At 42.0% G+C, this 19,489-nt stretch overlaps 1 protein-coding gene across 7 annotated transcripts in view; it reads right to left on the bottom strand.

The window, feature by feature from the left end:
- The window catches only part of MYO6 (myosin VI), a 172,731-nt gene that overhangs the window by 64,247 nt on the left and 88,995 nt on the right, over positions 1-19,489 (bottom strand). For all 7 annotated transcript variants that reach the window (XM_038760724.1, XM_038760726.1, XM_038760728.1 and 4 more), the window contains exons 7-10: positions 14,177-14,232; positions 12,389-12,486; positions 7,808-7,972; positions 3,363-3,443 (exon numbers count right to left, since the gene is read on the bottom strand). In XM_038760724.1, coding sequence (XP_038616652.1) covers positions 3,363-3,443; positions 7,808-7,972; positions 12,389-12,486; positions 14,177-14,232 — 400 coding nt within the window. The remainder of the gene's footprint in view (positions 1-3,362; positions 3,444-7,807; positions 7,973-12,388; positions 12,487-14,176; positions 14,233-19,489) is intronic.

Genomic DNA, 19,489 nt, shown 5'->3' with positions numbered 1-19,489 from the left:
TTATGAAAATATATTTATATATATATTTAATTTGTTCTGGTTTTTTTTTAAAAGATTGGGGGCATAACAAAGTGATAATGATCCAAGTGATACCCAAAAAATCCATACTCTAATTATATACTGGGTGTCTAGTGAGAATTTGGAACACAAAGAAAGGGAAGGGAGGTTTAGGAACTGTGCTGGGACAGCCATGCAGATTAGAATAGGACCACAACCTTGAGAGAAATAAGCCAAGCATAAAAGAAATCAGGACGCAGCCTGGCGAATATTGATTAAAAATTTCAAGTGCAACCTTCAATTAGTGCGCTGGAATAATTCAAGCGAGTGACACGGCAGGAGGCAGGCACCATTTAACTTGGTGAAAGAGTTAGAAGCTCTTTTGGGGGCCTAACGTATTCTGGAGGTCGCTGCGATGATTGGGAGAATATCTTAAGGGCAGGAATAGAGTCGGAAAAGGCCAGCACTTGCATTTATTGAGCGCTTCCCGGGTGCAGGGCACTGTCCTAAGTTCTTGAGAGAGCAATATTCAACCACATAAGAGACACATGCCCTGCCCTCAAGGAGCTTACAGTCTAGAGGGGGAGAGGGATGTTAATATAAAGAAACTATGGACATGTACCTAAGTTCTAGGGGGGATGTTATGGGGGCTATTTCAGCAGCACCTGTAAGACAGTCTGGAAGTAACTGCAAAATTTTTCCTTGCCACTGATGTTCTACACATTGGTAGGCAATATATAGCACTGAGTCCGTCCCAGGGATTCTCCAGATCAAGGGAGGCTGAAGGCGGCAGGGACCGGTTTGGAAATATCACAGAATCCACTCAGTCACCCAGCAAACCAGCGCTTAGAACAGTGCTTTGCACATAGTAAGCGCTTAATAAATGCCATTATTATTATTAAAAAGAAAGCTTCTACAGCTTTCCGAAAAAGGTTGTCATGCTGTTAGAGAAGCAGCACGGCCCAGTGGGTCAAGCATGGGCCTGGGAATCAGACAGAAGGTCTTGGGTTCTAATCCGGACTCCGCCACTTGTCTGCTGTGTGGCCTTGGGCAAGTCACTTGGCTTCTCTGGGCCTCCGTTGACTCATCTGTAAAATGGGGACTGAGACTGTGAGCCCCGCATGGGACAAGGACTGTGTCCAACCCGACTGGCTTGTATCCACCCCGGCGCTTAGTACGGTGCCTGGCACGTAGTATGCACTTAAATATCATGATTATTATTACTGCAGTGTATAATCAATCTTATTAACCAAAATGAGAGAGAATAGAAAATGGCATGCCGCAAAAGGTGACAAGAGACACCCAGTTATTTTTAGTCTTGCAGTTCAGTTCCAAAGTTCGGGGCATTAAGCAACGCTTGATTCATCCCGTAGTAGATGATCTTAATTGAAATAAAAGCAAAAACATGGAAATATTTCTCAGACTAAAAACACTGCATGCAACCAAAAAAATCCACATCACCCAGCTTGGAGGAACACCAAGAGAATTAGTCTACTTATGCAAAATGATCACCTCATTTTCCTGATAATAATGAAAAGACAAAAAGTGATTTCAACAAATTAATGCAGGAATCAACCGAATTTATAGGCATGCACATACGGAATAAGATTCTTGGCAGAAAAGCAAGACCGAAAAACCAGACTTGTGTTTTCTAGGTTCTTTCCCTCTCCCCTTCAGACTTAGTTGTCCTTTAAAGAAGGGCTTCTGTGCTCGCTAAACTCCACGTTAAGGAAAATCTGTGCTGAACACAGAAGTTCTAGTATTACGCACACATACACACCTCCATATTTTTTCTTCTGAAATTATGACCTGCTTTATAGGCTCATACTGATAGATAAATACTCCCTAGCAACATTCCAGCCAAAAATATTGTGAATATCTATTACCTAATAATGCATAGTCACATCTACACTTTAAGATCCCTCCAGGCTGTAAACATGTTGTGGACAGAAAATGCATCTACCAATTCTGTGCTACAATATCTTCCCACACTCTTAGTACAGTGCTCTGCACAAAGTAGGCGCTCAATAAATGCCCTTGATGGACAGATCAAAGTTCTATGATTTATATCTGACGTTGCATACTGCAACGAGGTGCAGACATTCTGTTATTTTAGTGGGGAGAAAAGAAACCTTAATCTTAACACATTGGTGTCCAATAACTAAGTTTCTTTTCAGAAAAAATGATATTGTTATGAGTGTTACCTGTTGCTTCTTACACTTATGTTTTCTAAATTAAGAAATACATGTTAATTGTTGCATACTTTAAAACACATTTTGAATTTAAAAATGCATGTCACTTTTGAACTGAATTATTGTAGCTGTTCAACTGGAAATCCCCTACAAATATGAGTGGAATCATTATTGTATCATCTGGCAAGCAAGTGAAAGGACAAAATTTAGTCATGGATTCAAAACAACAGAACAAAAGGGTAATGTAATAGGGTGACATTTTTAGTTTCCAGTAGATGCCCAATGAAACTAAAAATAAAAGGCATATAACATTAGTTGATTTGTTCTGTCCTGTAACCATGGCTAATTCATATCTATTTACACCTACCAGATGAAACTCTGAAACATACACATGGAAATTTTACTATTTGCAAGCTATTGACAACAGGAACTACTAACAGGATTTCTTGAATTTCTGTGAAAAAAAAAATTAAGTTCTAAGCAGACCAATAAAACAGCTTTTATCTCAACCTGACTCTAACGTATTAATATTTAAAGTCATTCATTTTTGTAGTAAACAAATTTAACTCCAAGAAAAACCCAATAAAGCATTTCTATACCAAAAGCTCCAATTCATTTTCATCACTAAATGATACAGGGGGAAAATGTCCCAACTTAGCTACTGAGAAGGATGAATACAATAACATTTGTAAAGACCTTTAATAAGTTGCAATATTATGACAGTTGGCTCTGAGGAGTGATCAACCATTTTCTGTAATTATTTTGTTCAGCACTAGATTCTTTGAACATCTAGTCTACGTTCAATTATCAGCCCAAGGACTTTGGCAATTATAAAAAACAAAATTATTCAGGAGGGTAAACAAGAAAAGGCAGTGGGGGGAGGTTTGAGGAGGGACGCAGTAGCTCTTACCCCCACACAAAGCGGGAAGGGATGAATGGTCTGCAATCATAGAACACAAGCATATTTGTGCTAACATGTAGTAGCCCTATTTCGCGATTCACAGATGAAATAAGGGGAAACATTTCAAGTGACCTGTGAAGTCAAAAGCAAAATGCTCAAAATAACCCAACTTAATTAAGGGACAAAAAAGTGACCGATGTTTTCGCTGTCTTCAGGATTCTTTTTTTTTTTTCTGGCAAAGCCACCTTGATATAAAAGTAAATATACTATACCTCAGGACTTTTGCGATTCTGTAAAATCTGTTTGTCAGTTTCTTTGCTGGCAAAGAATCTCGTGCAGCCTCGATTTAAATACTGTAGCAAAGGAAAATAAAGACATCACATTACGAAGTGCAGGAAAATATACGGAGAAACTGTTCTAATGAATTCTGGAGTATTCCAATCTGATTAACTCTAATACAACACATTTAATGTCTTAATTAGGCATTTTCCATTATGCAGCACATAAAACAAAATATTTATACGGTATTTGTTAAGTACTTACTATGTGCCAAGCACTTTGGCAGATATAAAATAATCGGGTTGGATACAGTTCATGTCTTAATTACATTAGTCTTAATCCCCATTTTCCAGATGAGGGAACAGAGGCACAGAGAAGTGAAGTGACTAACCCAAGGTCACACAGCAGACAAGTGGCAGAGCTGGAATTAGAACCCAGGCTCTTCTGACTCTCAGGCCTGTGCTCTTTCCACTAAGGCCACGCTGCTTCTCGGCGGCCAAGGAAAATAGAATATTATGACAAAGCATTTGCTAAAGAAGGGCAGTTATCTCATATACCTATCAAAAATTTCCTCATGAGGAAAAAAAACCCAAAAGTATTTATTGAGAGCCTACCGTGTGCGGAGTACTGTACTAAATGCTTAGGAAAGTACTACAGAGTTAACAGACATGGTCCCTGCTTTCAAAGAGTTTACAATCTAGCAAGCGATGCAGACTTTAAAATCATTTACAGATAGGAGGAGGTGACAGAATTTAAAAATGTGTGCATAAATTCTAGAGAGGAGCAAGAATAATGAAATGTTTTAAGGATGTAGTGGGAAAATACACAGGGGGACATGAGAGATTAATCAGAGAAGACCTCCTGGGGGAGGTGTGATCTTAGAACAGTGCTCAGTGCTTAGAACAGTGCTCAGCGCTTAGAACAGTGCCTTGCACATATTAAGCGCTTAATAAATGCCATTATTATTATAATTATTATTATAATGGCATTGAAGATGGGTGGGCTCTGGTCAAATGCGAAGGGGGAAGAGAGTCCCTATCCCCCAGAGGGCTCACAATCTTAATTCCCATTTTACAGATGAGGGAAATGGAGCCCGGAGAAGTGAAGTGACTTGCCCAAGATCACACGACAGACAAATTAAATGGCCCCACACAGATTCAGTTACGCCTAAAAGCGTAGCAGCTATGACATTCAACGCCACAACGGCTGCATCCTACCAAGAGAAAAAATACCTACTCATTTAGAATTATCAGTCTACCTCTAAAGAAAATATGACACTGTGGAGAATTCTTTGCCTACCTCATTGCAAGTAATGGATAAAAGGGAAATCTGAAATATCCAAATTGGACTCATTTAAATACCGTAAACGAATGACTTAGTATGTGTGAAACCACAATGGCTGGAGAAATAGTCTGAAGCTTCACGTGACTTTAGAACCCTGTTCTGAATATTAGCTTTAAAATGAGAAGACGGAATTAGGAGTGTGACCTTAGACTTCAGGTTAAAGCTAATCGATCATTCTTATCGACTGCTTACTCTGTGAAGAGCACTGTACTACGCGCTTGGGAGAGTACCATATAACAGAGTTGGTACATACGTTCCATACCCACAGCGAGCTTGAGGTCTAGAGGGGGAGACAGATGTTAATATAAATAGATAAATTACAGCTATGTTGCATAAGTGCTGTGGAACTGAGGGAATTAATTGGCGACAACTACCCAAATCAACATTTTCAATAGACTATTTAAAAACGTCTGTGTTTACTTATTATGCCAAAAGAGCTGGAGCATAAATTTCTAAAGTAAATGTTCCCTTCACCACCAAACAGTATATAAAGGAATAGTTTGTTTCAGTTACTCTAATTAAACAAATATATGCTTTATTGAACTCATACCACTAGGAATTCTTGTCAACATATTCACAGACTGATTTACAGCTCCCCTATTCCCTGAATCGGCTTTTAGATCTAAAGGCAAGCCCATTTCATGGAAATATTTTCAAATATATCTTTGCTTCTGACTTTACCCTCACTTCCTTGGAAAGTTCATCCATTCTCGGGACTTCAACTAACACCTCTGTGTGGATGACTCCCAAATAAGCTCGCTGTGGGCAGGGAATGTGTCTGTTATTGTCATACAGTACTCTCCCAAGCACTTAGTACAGTGTTCTGCACACTGTAAGCACTTAATAAATACGATTGACTGATAGAAATCTATCAGCGAAGCAGCGTGGCTCAGTGGAAAAAGTATAGGCTTTGGAGTCAGAGGTCAGGGGTTCAAATCCCGGCTCTGCCAATTGTCAGCTGTGTGACTTTGGGCAAGTCACTTCATTTTTCTGTGCCTCAGTTACCTCATCTGTAAAATGGGGATTAAGACCGTAAGCCCCCTTGGGACAACCTGATTACCTTGTAACCTCCCCAGAACAGTGCTTTGAACATAGTAAGCGCTTAATAAATGCCATCATTATTACTATTATTACTATTATTACCTTGCCAGGGCTCTTTGCAATCTTGCATTTCCTCCTGCCTCCAGAGCATCTCTTTTAGAGTTATTCTGCTGGCAACTCAAGCTCAATTCAATATGCCCCAAACTAAACTCTTCATCTTCCCCCCACATAAGTGTCCCATCACAGTTGAAGATACCACCATTCTCTCCATCCCTGAGACACTCAACCTACACACGATCCTTGACGCCTTCCCCTTCCTTAGTTCAATCCCCATAGTCAGTCTGTCACTCCATCCCACTGATTAACCCTCCACAACATTCCTCTCCATCCAAATGACCACTACACTACCCAGGCAATCGTCATACTCCAGTTCTGTTACTGCACCCTCCTCCTCACTGGCCTCTCTGTCTCTCTTGTCCCTACTTGACTCTAAAATATGGTGGGCCGGGAATGTGTCTAGCAAATCGCTTCACTTTCCTGCTGTACTGTACTCTCCCAAGTGCTTAGTACAGTACTCTGCACACCGTAAGCGTTTAATAAATGCGATTGATAGACTGATTTTCTACAGCATTGGACTACACCTATCTCCTCCTCTCCTCCAAAACATCAAATGGTTACCCATGTCTCCCTGAATGAAGCAGAAACACAATCAGCCCTCTTGTCCCCTCTCTTCTCCCACAAACCTCAGCCCTCATTCTCCATTCCTCTTATGCTAACCTACTCATTCTCATCTCTCTTGCTGCTGACCACTTGATATGCTCTTCCCCCTACCTGAAACTCCCCCTCTTCCTTCAAATTCAACCCAACACAGCTCTTCTCCATTTTCAAAACCCTTCTGGAACTGCACTGTCTCAGGGAGACCTTCCCTAATTAATTTTGAAACGCCCCTGCTTATATTCATTCAATTGTATTTATGGACCACTGTACTAAGCACTTGGAAAGTACAATTTCAGCTTATATTCATCCTAGTGACAGTTTGGTTCCTCTGCATAATAATAATAATAGGGTTTGTTAAGTACTTACTATATGCTGAGGACTGTCCTAAGATAATCGGGTTGGACACAGTCCCTGTCCCACATAGGCTCATAACCTTAATCCCCATGTTACAGATGTGTTTACTGAGGTCTGGAGAAGTGAAGTGACTTGCCCACTGTCTCACAGGTCATTCTAACTCCAAGTCCTTGCCCTCTGGTTTAGCATCAAAATACTCACTTCCTCCCACAGCACTGACAAATTTATTGTTATAGTCTGTCTGTAATTTATTTTCACGTCTGTTCTCCTGGCCAGGGGAGGGCAAGGATTATGTTTACTAATTCTACTGTACTCTCTGTTTAATATGGAGCTCTGCACAGTAGGGACGCAATAAAATCTATTAACTGATTGATGAATTGATCGAAGTAGTTCTAAAAACCATAGTTTCCTAGATATTTTATTTAAAAAAGGGCACGCGTCAAGAAGTTAAAATGTTAGACGGGTACAGGCACGGTGGAGGTGAGAAGACACATTCTTTGTGGTTTTGGTTACATCTGCATGGGACTTATCAACAGGCTGATGTATTGCTTTGGCCAAAAATTAATCGTAGGGATAGGGTGAAGGACCTCTTCAAGCAACATGGCCGAGTGGAAAGCACGCGGGCCTGGGTTCTAATCCTGGACTCTGCCACTTGCCTGCTCTGTGACATTTGGCAAATCATTTCACTTCTCTGAGCCTCAGTTGTAAAACAGGGATTCAATACCTACTCTCCCTCCCCCTTAGACTGGGAGCCCCACGTGGGACAGGAACTGTATCTGAGCTGTTTATTATGAATCTTCCCCAGTGCTTAGTTCAGTCTTTGGCACTACAGTACGCACGGAACAGATATTAAAATTATTATCATTATTAAGAATCTTGCATGCTCACAGGACAATAAAACACACCATCTCCTATTCAACGCAACTGGCTTCTTTTACAGTTAACCTGCAGAGATAGATGGAAATGTTTCTCAATAACTTACCCGGAAATTATCTGGAGAACTCAAGCGCAGCTTTTCTCTAATATCTTCAGAAGCCCCTGCACACAGTCTATAGAATATATGGTAGTTCCTTTCCTCTTTGCCTTGGACGCAGATCCTGGATTTCTCCAAAAGGTAGTGGGATACAAATCCCCCAACGACGGAATTCTACATCGAAAGAAGAAAAATAGGTTAACAATGTAACCAGGCTTCGGTTTGGGGTGGGGGGTTTCACTGGAAACAGCTCAGACTCTAAAAACGGATGACCAACTGTTTGGATTCCAAAGACCCAGAAAGGGCAGGCAGTTGGACAGAAAATGGGAAGGAGGGAGGAAATGTGGAAAAGTCCTGGGGCAGGAAGTGGAGACGGGACATCTGGGGCTCCAAGAAAGGTCCTGACCTTTGACAAACATGTGGAGGGAGAGAAGGAGGCGTGAGAAGGAGAAAGAAGAGAAAAACGCTAGAGAAGGAACTGGTGCCACTCATTCTCTGCCTCTTTCGCAGGCTCCTCCTCTGCCTCATCATCATCATCATCAATCGTATTTATTGAGCGCTTACTGTGTGCAGAGCACTGTACTAAGCGCTTGGGAAGTACAAGTTGGCAACATATAGAGACAGTCCCTACCCAACAGTGGGCTCACAGTCTAAAAGGGGGAGACAGAGAACAAAACCAAACATACTACCAAAATAAAATAAATAGAATAGATATGTACAAGTAAAATAAATAAATAAATAAATAAATAAATAAATAAATAGAGTAACAAATATGTACAAACATATATACAGGTGAATATATGCCTGAATAGGTGAATATATGCCTAGAGGTGAATAGAGGCCTCCCACCCTCTAACTCTGGGGGTCCCTCAAAGTTCAGTTCTGGCTCCCCTGCTATTCTCCATCTACACCCACTCCCTTGGGGAAGTCATTCGCTCCCATGGCTTCAACTATCACCTCTATGCGGACTATATTCAAAACTACATCTCCAGGCCTGATCTCTCTCCCTCTCTGCAGTCTCGGATTTTCTCCTGACTTCAGGACATCTCTACTCGGATGTCCTCCGGTTACCTCAAACTTAATATGTCTAAAACGGAACTTGTCTTCCCATCCAAACCCTGTCCTCCCCCTGACTTTCCCATCACTGTAGATGGCACCTCCATCCTTCCTGTCTCACAAGCCCGTAGCCTTGGTGTTATCATCGACTCCTCTCTCTCACTCAACGCACATATTCAATCCTTTATTAAATCCTGTCAATTCCACCTTTATAATGCCAAAATCCACCCTTTCCTCTCTATCCAAACTGCTACCACGTTAATCCAATCACTTATCCTATCCCGGCTTGATTACTGTATTAGTCTCCTTGCTGACTTCCCAGCCTCCTGTCTCTCCCCACTCCCGTCCATACTTCACTCTGCTTCTTGGATCATTTTTCTATAAAAACATTCAGTCCACGTATCCCCACTCCTCAAGAAACTCCAGTGGTTGCCCATCCATTTCCACATCAAACAAAAACCCCTCACCCTTGGCTTTAAAGCAATGACCTTCCCCCCTCTTACCTCACCTCTCTACTCTCCTACTACATTCCAGTCTACACTACATCGCTCGCCCGTAAAATGGGGATTAAATACGTGCTCTCCTGCCCCTTTAAATGATGAGCTTAGTGCTGACAGGGACTGTGTTTGACCTGATTATCTGGTCTTTGCCAAAGTGCTTCGCACAGTGCTTGGCACACAGCAAATGCTTAATACCATAGCTATTATCATTTTAATATAAAATAAAAAACCTCTGAGGAGTATATAATGATCCATGCATACCACCATAATCCCTCTGAGGAGAGACATTTTGAGATGACTGTGACACAGAGAGGTAGAAATAAAAGTTGCTTTTAGTAATGCGACAGCGCACTGAGGTGCAATCTTTCATTATTACAATTATTATTAATAATCTTCATCACACTTATTAAGGACTTATTATGTATGCAGCACTGTTCTACAAGCAGGGATACATACAAGTTAATGGTGTTAATTATGTTGCCAACTGGTACTTCCCAAGCGCTTAGTACAGTGCTCTGCACACAGTAAGTGCTCAATAAATACGATTGAATGAATGAATCAGGTTGGACCCAATCCCTTTTCTACACAGTGAACACATTCCAAGTAGGTGGGAGAACAGACATTTAATCCCCATTTTACAGATGAGGGAACTGAGTCACAGAGAAGCCAAGTGATTTATCTATGGTCACACGGCTAGCGATGGACAGATCTGGGGATTAGAACCCAGGTATTCTTATTCCCAGGCCCATGCTCTGTCCACTAAGCCACACTGCTTGCTTAAGGAGAATTTTTACATGCTGTGGAAAGGACTGTTAGTTGGTCTTATCGGCCATACGAACACACTGATAAAATTCCAAAGCACCGGAATATACGGCTTTCTAGGAAAGTTAGGGAAGGGAGATTTAAGGCCAAAGGTCTAAATGTCGTGTTCCTATAAAATGTGCACTCTAAGGGAACATGCACAAGGCTCTCTAAACAGATGTCAGGCGAGGCATTGCCTAAAATAGAAAATGAGAGGTGAAAAAATATCAAACAAAATTAAAATCGTGATCCACAAATCTGGTTGCTGCACCACAAGACGGACATGTTGATGTTAGAATTTCCTGTCAAGAACGATGGGGTTATTTCTGTCTCTCCCCTTCCCCGTCCTCCAAACAAAAGCTCTGCAAAACCTCAGGAGCTTTAAATAGCATTCTGTAAATACTAGTCTTTGTAGTTCTCTGCTGGAATTCTTGCCTAGTTGTGACATTATTAAATCGTTACTTTGGCCAATTTTCTGCCTGAGAATTGGTTCAACCACAATCAGTAGGGAATTCGAAGAGTTAGGGAAGACATCTTGGCCAATAGCTACCTCTACATCTCATTTTCCTCTGTGTTGCCCTGAATGTGGCCTATTTTTGTTAGTTTCAGTCCTAGTTCAGTGCTCTACAGTTAAGTGGCCCCGATCGGAATTTCCTGATTTATTTTTTTTTTAATGGCATCTGTTAAGCGCTTACTATGTGGCCTCGGTGAGTCCAATACCCATTTAAAGCCAAAGTGACCTCAGGACTGCGCTAAACGCCGCACACCATAACCCGGGAAGGGGTTGATTAGGAAGCCACTGTGGACTTCATTGCTCACATTAACTAGCTACATTTCCCAGTCCTGCTGGCACAGATTGCCTTTGGGAGAGTCCTAAGAAATCTCAACACTGGTGTCTGTAAAGTGTAAGCTCTTGGTGGACAGGAGAAGTGTCTAACAACTCTGTTAAGCTGTTCTCTCCCAAGCACTTAGTACACTGCTCTGCTTACAGTAAGAGCTCAATAAATACCACTGACTGTTGGATGGCCCAGTCTAAGCAGGCATCCCCCTATTTGCCCAGCTTGGGCCTAAAACCCCTTCCTCTTGCTTTCCAGAATCCCGTTCTTTCCACTTGACCCGATACAGCAGGGCAAACGGAGGATGTAATAGAGCAGGGATTCAAGTTGGTCCGAGGGAATAGAGCAGTTCCTCGGGAAGGAAACTGAAAAGATTAGAACATTTTGGACTGGAAAGACGCAGAGGGAACACAGGATTGAAGTTTACAAACTCACGAAATCAATCGATGGCATTTATTGAGTACTCACTGTGCCTAGAGAGTACAGTACAACAGAGTGGGTAGACATGTTCCCTGCCAACAATCAGTTTTACAATCTAGACGGGGAAAGGTAGGAACCTGGCAAACACTGAACTGCTGTTCATCGCAGCCCAGACCAAGACCAGGGACACATAATAAAGTCTGAAGACAAGATGCTCAAAACAAACCCAAAGGGAAAGAAAAAAGGAAATTCACACTGCAAGTGCTAAGGTTTGGGAATGTGTTACTGTGGGATGTTGTGCAGGTAGAAACTAGAGATGGTTTAAGAAGGATAAATTCAAGGAGGTTCAGGGAGGATAAATTCAAGGAGAATGACGGGATTCATGATGATTAGAGAGAAGAGTTACAGATGCATCATATGAAAAGGGGATGACAGACTGACTGCTTCTGTACGCATCCTGGAGACAAAACATTGGGATGAGTAGGATCACTGGGCTATTCCTCGATCTCATCTTTCTCACCGCCGATCTCTTGTCCGCGTCCTATCTCTGGCTTAGAACGCCCTCCCTCTACATATCCGACAGACAATTACTCACCCCACCTTGAAAGCCTTATAAAAAACACAACTCCTCCAAGAAGCCTTCCCTAACCACTCCCTCTGCCCCAAAGCACTTATGTACATATCTGTACTCTGCTTATTTAAATTAATGCCGGTCTCCTCCTCTAGACTGTAAGCTCACTGTGAGAAGGGAATGGGTCTATAACGTCTGTTCTGTTGTACTCTCCCAAGCTTACTCTTACACTGTAAGCGCTCAATAAATACAAATACTTAACTGGGCTCCCCCTGCCTGGCACTGCTTAGGTTCTCGTTTAGCGGGACGTGTGAACTTGGAAATAAGTGAGGCTTCTCATCGAACACCACGCAAAACCTAAATTCACTTCCATTCAGGATCTACTCGACAGGAAAAACAAGCTTACCTTTTCGTTGAAATGAATTTCAACGAACTTTCCGAAACGACTGCTATTGTTGTTACGGACAGTCTTCGCATTTCCAAAGGCTTCCAATAGTGGGTTGGCTGTTGATAAGAAATGAAATGCTTAAAATGATTTTCCCGATCAACAGTATTGATTGGGTGCCTTCTGTAAGGAGAGAGTTGCGCTAAGGTTTTGGTAGAGCACAGCAGAGTTAGCGGACATTATTATTAATGAAAAGCTGTAGTAACAAAAAATTTCAATAGAATTGTTTTAAGTCTGAACTATTCTCCTGTTAATACCAATTCAATCAGTGTTAGGAAAATTTTTTTTCAAAGGCTATTTTCTGCTTCTCTACTTTTAGAGATGCGAACTTTTTCACGGGAACTCAAATCAACGAGTTTTCCTTTTTGTAATGCAGAATAGATAAGCTTTTAAAAACGTTTTCTCAGGTTTAATCCATATGTACACCAGCCCTAAAACCAGTTCCAAATAGGAATAGAACTACCCTTGGTTTTCACAGGCACTGCTAATAGGGGGAGTCTATTCCTAAGTGCAAGTGTATCTTGAGAGACTTCTATGTGACAGGGTCTCATCATCATCATCAATCGTATTTATTGAGCGCTAACTGTGTGCAGAGCACTGTACTAAGCGCTTGGGAAGTACATTTCACACCGTTTCCTTTGGCCTGAAGGAAAGAACCTTGCTGTGCTAATAGATTATTATTATTTTTATGGTACTTGTTGAGGACCTACGATGTGCCAAGAACTGTCCTAAGCACTGGGGCAGATGCCAATTAATATGGCTGGACAACTTTTTTCAATCTGTCTCCAAATCCTGCAGGCTCACCTTTCACAACATCGCACTTATACATTACAGCATCTGCCTCTTCACTGACCTCCCAGCCTCCTGTCTATCCCCACTCCAATCCATACTTCACTCTGCTGCCCAGATCATTGTTCTATAAAAAAAAAGTTCGGTCTCCATCTCCCCGCTGGAGAACCTCCCTCCACCTCCTCATCCAACAGAAACTCCTTATCATCTGGCTTTAAAGCATTCAATCGACTCATCCCTGTCTATCTCACCTCGCTGATTTCCTTCTACAACCCAGCCTGCTCGCTTGAATCCATTAATGCTCACGGAAAGACGATTTTTTCTACCTTGCCGCTTATCCCCTTCGCATATCCTCCTGCTGGCCTGAAACTCCCTCCGGCTTCATATTTGACAGACCACCACTCTCCCCATCTTCAGAGCCTTATTAAAATCACATCTCCTCCAAGAAGTCTTCCCCCATTGAGCCCTCATCTCCCTTCTGCTTCACCTATATATTTGGATGTCTTCCCATTAAGCACGTGACATTCACCCCACCCTCAGCCCCACAGCACTTACGTACAGATCTGAAATATATTTCAGAGTCTGTCTCCCCCTCTAGACTGTAAGCACCTTGTGGGCAGGGACTATGTCTACCAACTCTGTTGTACTGTGCTCTCCCAAGCGCTTATCACAGTGCTCTGCAGACAATAAGTGCTCAATAAACACTACTGATTGACTGATAATGCTCTCAGCCTCTTGCTTTGAGAATCCCGAACGCTCTGCTCCCTCTGTACATAACCAAGGTGTGAACGTTCGTGGTCAGAGGACTGGACTTTGAAGGATTCTGAGTCCACTGAAAAACAACTAATAAGTAGTACATTGCTAAATACAGACACTGAATGCCGTAGGGACTATATTTCGCACACAAAATTTTGAGGAAAAGATTGAACATGCAGATTCATTCCAAAAGGGAAATAATACCTTCGACAATTCTGTCATCGATATCTTGACCGGTACCATAAGATTCAGTCAGGTATCTGAAAAAGAAAGACGATGACTATTTAGCTCCACATTTTCACAGTGACTCTAATAGTTAACGTACTGGCAGCTAAAATCTCATTCAGCAATGCAGCTACAAGTATAAAAAGGCAACATTTTTAGAAGCAATTCTTCGTTACAAATACTTTTTGCCGATCTCAAATACTGCTTTTTGTAATTGTCCCCCTCCAAATCAAAATACTTTTCAGAAGAGCTTTAAGTAATTTGGTTTTGTATTTAAATGTCTCATAAAGTCACAGTTGGACAGTTCATTGCTCCATCATATTTTAAAAATCTTTTGAGTTCCACTATGACACAGATCCCACGGGAAGATGACAGACCCTTAAAATGGGCTTTTATTTGACTGAAGCCTTAGCCAACAGAAATCCTCAGAACTACAACATCATTTCCCACTTGAAATATTTCTCTTTATGCTATAGACGGCACTCTTAGGAGTAAATGAATAATTAAAGCTATTCCATTCAGTAGTTTTTCCTTATGCAATCTAAAAACCTAACTTTGGTACATGTTTTCCATGTATTTACTTCGGAACAATAACTGTGGTATTTGTTAAGCACTCACTATGTGCCAAACACTGTTCTAAGAACCAGAAGATACAAGATAATCATGGCAAATAGTCCCTGTCCCACATGGGGCTCACAGTCTTAATCCAAATTTTACAGATGGGGGAACTGAGGTGCAGAGAAGTGAAGAGACTTGTCCAAGGCCACACAGCTGACAAGGGGCAGAGGGAGGATTAGAACCATTGCTAACTCTGTTGTACTGTACTCTCCCACTCAGTACTAGGCATAGTAAGTGCTCAATAAAAAGTATTGATTGATTACATACATATCCATACTTTATTATTAATATCATGGATATGGAAATATAATATCCATAATTTACCGTAATGTTTATCTCCCCCTCTCAACTGAAACTATCTCATGGCCAGGGAACATGTATACCAACTCTGCTGTACTGTACTCTCCCAAGTGCTTAGTTCAGTGCTCTGCATAACGTAAATGCTCAATAAATGCGATCGATTACATGAAAAGCAAGACCATGACAACTACAAACTTTCCCTTCTCGGGGTAGCCAGGGGCATCTTAGGGTCAACAGTAAGTGAAGCCCGTTTTTCAAGTCTTCCCTTCTATCACTGTGATTCACCCGTATATTTAAATCAGAAGGTGCACCATTGAAGAATATAAAGTAGGCATGGAAGTCTGGAGCTATTAAGAATATAGAAATTAGAAGCAATAGGACATAGCCAGTGACACTGAACTGCAGCAAAAATTCTATCTCTAGTGACAAACAATAATAAATTGTGATTTTGGGTAACTAACTGCTTGCTCTGTGTCAAGCACTGCACTAAGCATTGGGATCGATACAAGATAATCAGGTCTCACCCAGAAGACGGGGTACTGATTCCCCATTTTGCAGAGAAGCAGCGTGGCTCAGTGGAAAGGGCACGGGCTTTGGAGTCCGAGGTCACGGGTTCAAATCCTAGCTCTGCCAATTGTCAGCTGTGTGAATCTGGGCAAGTCACTTCACTTCTCTGTGCCTCAGTTACCTCATCTGGAAAATGGGGATTAAGACTGTGAGCCCCCCCGAGATAACCTGATCACCTTGTAACCTCCCCAGCGCTTAGAACAGTGCTTCGGACATAGTAAGCGCTTACTAAATGCCATCATTATTATTATGAGAGAACTGAGGCACAGAGACATTAAGTGATTCACCCAATGTCACACAGCAGGTATGCGGCGGAGCCTGGATTAAAACCCAGGTCCTCAGTTTCCCAGGCCCTACTCTTTCCCCTGGGCCACACTGCTTCCCTGAAAGAAATCAAGAAGAGTGTAATATTGTTTTAGCTGGGAGTTACTGTTTCCTGACCCTCTCAGGTGCCAACTACCAGTCTCGACTACAGGAGTCAAGCAGAGGCCTGTCCATTCCATTCCTAGTTTGGCCCGTGGCTAGCGAGCGGAATCAATCAATCAATCAATTGTATTTATTGAGCGCTTACTGTGTGCACAGCACTGTACTGAGCGCTTGGGAAGTGCAAAGGCAACCTGCTACAAGTCAAAACTCACCCGCGCTGGGCAGCAGCGGCATGGGAGACGGCGAGGAAAGCGACTCGAGTTTACAGCAAGGAAGGCGGCAACGGTAAATCACGTCTGTATTTTTACCAAGAAAACCCAACGGATCCACTACCAGAACGATTGCAGATGGAAGTGGGGCGTTCTGGAAGAGATGTGTCCGTGGCGTCGCTACGGGTCGGACACGACTCGACGGCATAAGACAACAACAGCATCTATTTCGGCAGTCAACTTTCCCTCCAAAATACTAAACAAATATACAGAAGCGAAATGGATAAGTGTCCGAAAGGACACTTAACTGTGAAACTCTCAAGAAGGATATATTACTATTTTTTTTTTTTTACCAGAGAAGAAAATGAAGATATCCATCAGCTCCACCTTAATCCCCGAGAAAGGTAAAACCAAGACAGGATTTGTAAGAAAGATGAAAATACAGAAACACAAAGATGACTTCCTGAATCATTTTGAAGGAGAAATAAATCACAACCAGAGCTGTGGACAACACAGTGTCACCTTTATAACTCTGATACCTCATCTAAGGAAAAAATTGAGAAGCAGCAGCTAAAGAGCGGTATCATAAATCCAGGGGAAACTACTAATGAAAAAGAAGCGGTACAGAAGAGAACTCCCTTTTAAGCACAAAAAACTCTAATACGGATAGGTTGCTTAGAAATACTATCACAGTGCAAAGAAAAGTAATCCAAGGAGGTAGTGTGGTCTAGAGCAAAGAGCATGCCTTTGAGGATGAGTGTTCAAATCCTGCTCTACCATTTGTTTCCTGTGTGACCTTGGGCAAGGCACTTAACTTCTCTGTGCTTCAGTGACATCATCTGTAAAATGGGGATTAAATCCTACTCCCTCATACTTAGCTGTGAGACCCATGTGGTCGAGGGATTGTGTCCAGCCTGCTTACTTTGTATCTACTCCCAGAGTTTATTACAGTGTTTGGCACTTATGTGCTCAACAAATACTATTATTATTTTTGGTAATAATAATAGTATTTGCTAAGCGTTTACTATGTGTGAAGTACTCTTCTAAGCACTGGGGGGGATACAGGGCTCACAGTCTTAATCCCCATTTTACAGATGAGGTCACTGAGGCACAGAGAAGCTAAGTGGCTTGCTCCAAGTCACACAGCTGACCCGTGGTTGAGTCAGAATTCGAACCCATGACCTCGGACTCCCAAGCCAGCACTCTTTCCACTGAGCCATGCTGCTTGGTAGTGGATAATGGTCATCAATAACCCTAAATCCAGTCAGTTAAGGGAGGGAAGATGAGGAAAGAGAGGTTGGCTGGAGTTGGGCATTATTTTTAAACAAAGAAGCTAGAAAATAGGATTTGCACCTATTGTTTTGTAAAGGGGTTCAACCCAAAGTACCAATCAATCAATAGTATTTACTGAGTTCCCCCTGGGGTCAGAGCACTGCCCTGGGCCATTAGGCAAGACACATCCTTGACCTCAAGAAATCTGCAAACTAGTGAAAGAGACAGCCACTAAAACACAGGAAAAAGAAATATGGATATCATCATCATCATCATCAATCGTATTTATTGAGCGCTTACTATGTGCAGAGCACTGTGCTAAGTGCTTGGGAAGTACAAATTGGCAACATATAGAGACAGTCCCTACCCAACAGTGGGCTCACAGTCTAAAAGGGGGAGACAGAGAACAAAACCAAACATACTAACAAAATAAAATAAATAGAATAGATATGTACAGGTAAAATAAATAGAGTAATAAATATGTACAAACATATATACATATATACAGGTATATGTTTAGGAGTGAGTGCTTGGCCACACGGTAAGCAGATGTGTTCTGAAGTATTACTTGTGATTTTGAGCGGGGGGGGGGGGGGGGGGGGGTTCTTTTGTTTATTAACGGCATTTGTTAAGCGCTTACTATGTGCCAGGCACTATGCTGAGCACTGGGGCTAGATGCCAAATAATCACGCCAGATTTAGTCCCTGCCCCACACGAGGCTCGCAGTCGAAGTAGGAGGGAGTAGGCTATAATCCCCATTTTACAGATGAGGTAACTGAGGCGCTGAGAAGCTAACTGACTTGCCCAAGGTCACACAAGCGGTTGCGGGTGCCTCAGTGTGTAACTTGAGCGGCAGCCCCACAGGGTAGCTGTGGGGGAATCTGACCGGGAGAGAAGATAAATTAATCAGGAAAGGTCTGCTAGAGATGGGATTTCAGAAGGGCTTTGAAGAAGAGCAGTAGTTGCCCTCCCTCTTCACAGCCGACAGACTCCTCGCCCCCTCAAAGCCTTATTGAGGGACATCTCCTCCAAGAAGCCTTCCCAGACTACGCCTTTTCCTTTCCTCTTCTCCCTCTCGCATCTGTGTTGCCCTGATTTGCTCCCTTTATTCACCCCTCGCTCAGCCCCACAGCACTTACGTCCATGTCCGTATTTCATTTATTAATATTAACATCTGTCCCCCCACTTCTAGACTGTAAACTCATTATGGGCAGGGAACAAGTCTGCTAATTCTATTGTACCGTACTCTCCCAAGCGCTCAGTATACTGCTCTGCACATAATAAGCGCTTAATAAACACAATTGATTGACTGATTGATAGTCTGTCGGATGGGAGCACCTGTATATATGTATATATGTTTGTACATATTTATTACTCTATTTATTTATTTTACTTGTACATATCTATTTCTTTTATTTTGTTAGTATGTTTGGTTTTGTTCTCTGTCTCCCCCTTTTAGTCTGTGAGCCCACTGTTGGGTAGGGACTTTCTCTATGTGTTGCCAACTTGTACTTCCCAAGCGCTTAGTACAGTGCTCTGCACACAGTAAGCGCTCAATAAATACGATTGATGATGATGATGATACGCAAAATAGAGGGACAGTGAATAATAATGGGATTTGCTAAGCGCTTACTATGTGCCAGACTGACTTGAGAGGAAGGAAGAGTGTGAGCAGGGGTGCACTGGGAGACGAGAGTGGATAAGTAGGAGGAAGATAGCTGATTGAGCACCTTAAGTCTGATAGTCAGTCTCTTCACCTTAACCTTAAAAAATATATATATATATATACAGACCCATCTGAAAGAAGATTGTTCAGCCTTCAAATCAAAACTCCTTATTACCAGATAATCACCATCTCATAAAAACCGAATACAGCTGTAGTTTTTTATTTCATTTCATT

Source organism: Tachyglossus aculeatus, chromosome 19, assembly GCF_015852505.1.
Source record: "Tachyglossus aculeatus isolate mTacAcu1 chromosome 19, mTacAcu1.pri, whole genome shotgun sequence".
Taxonomy (NCBI): domain Eukaryota; kingdom Metazoa; phylum Chordata; class Mammalia; order Monotremata; family Tachyglossidae; genus Tachyglossus; species Tachyglossus aculeatus.
The sequence above is the reverse complement of the archived record's forward strand: the minus strand, read 5'-3'. Positions and strand labels throughout refer to the sequence as shown.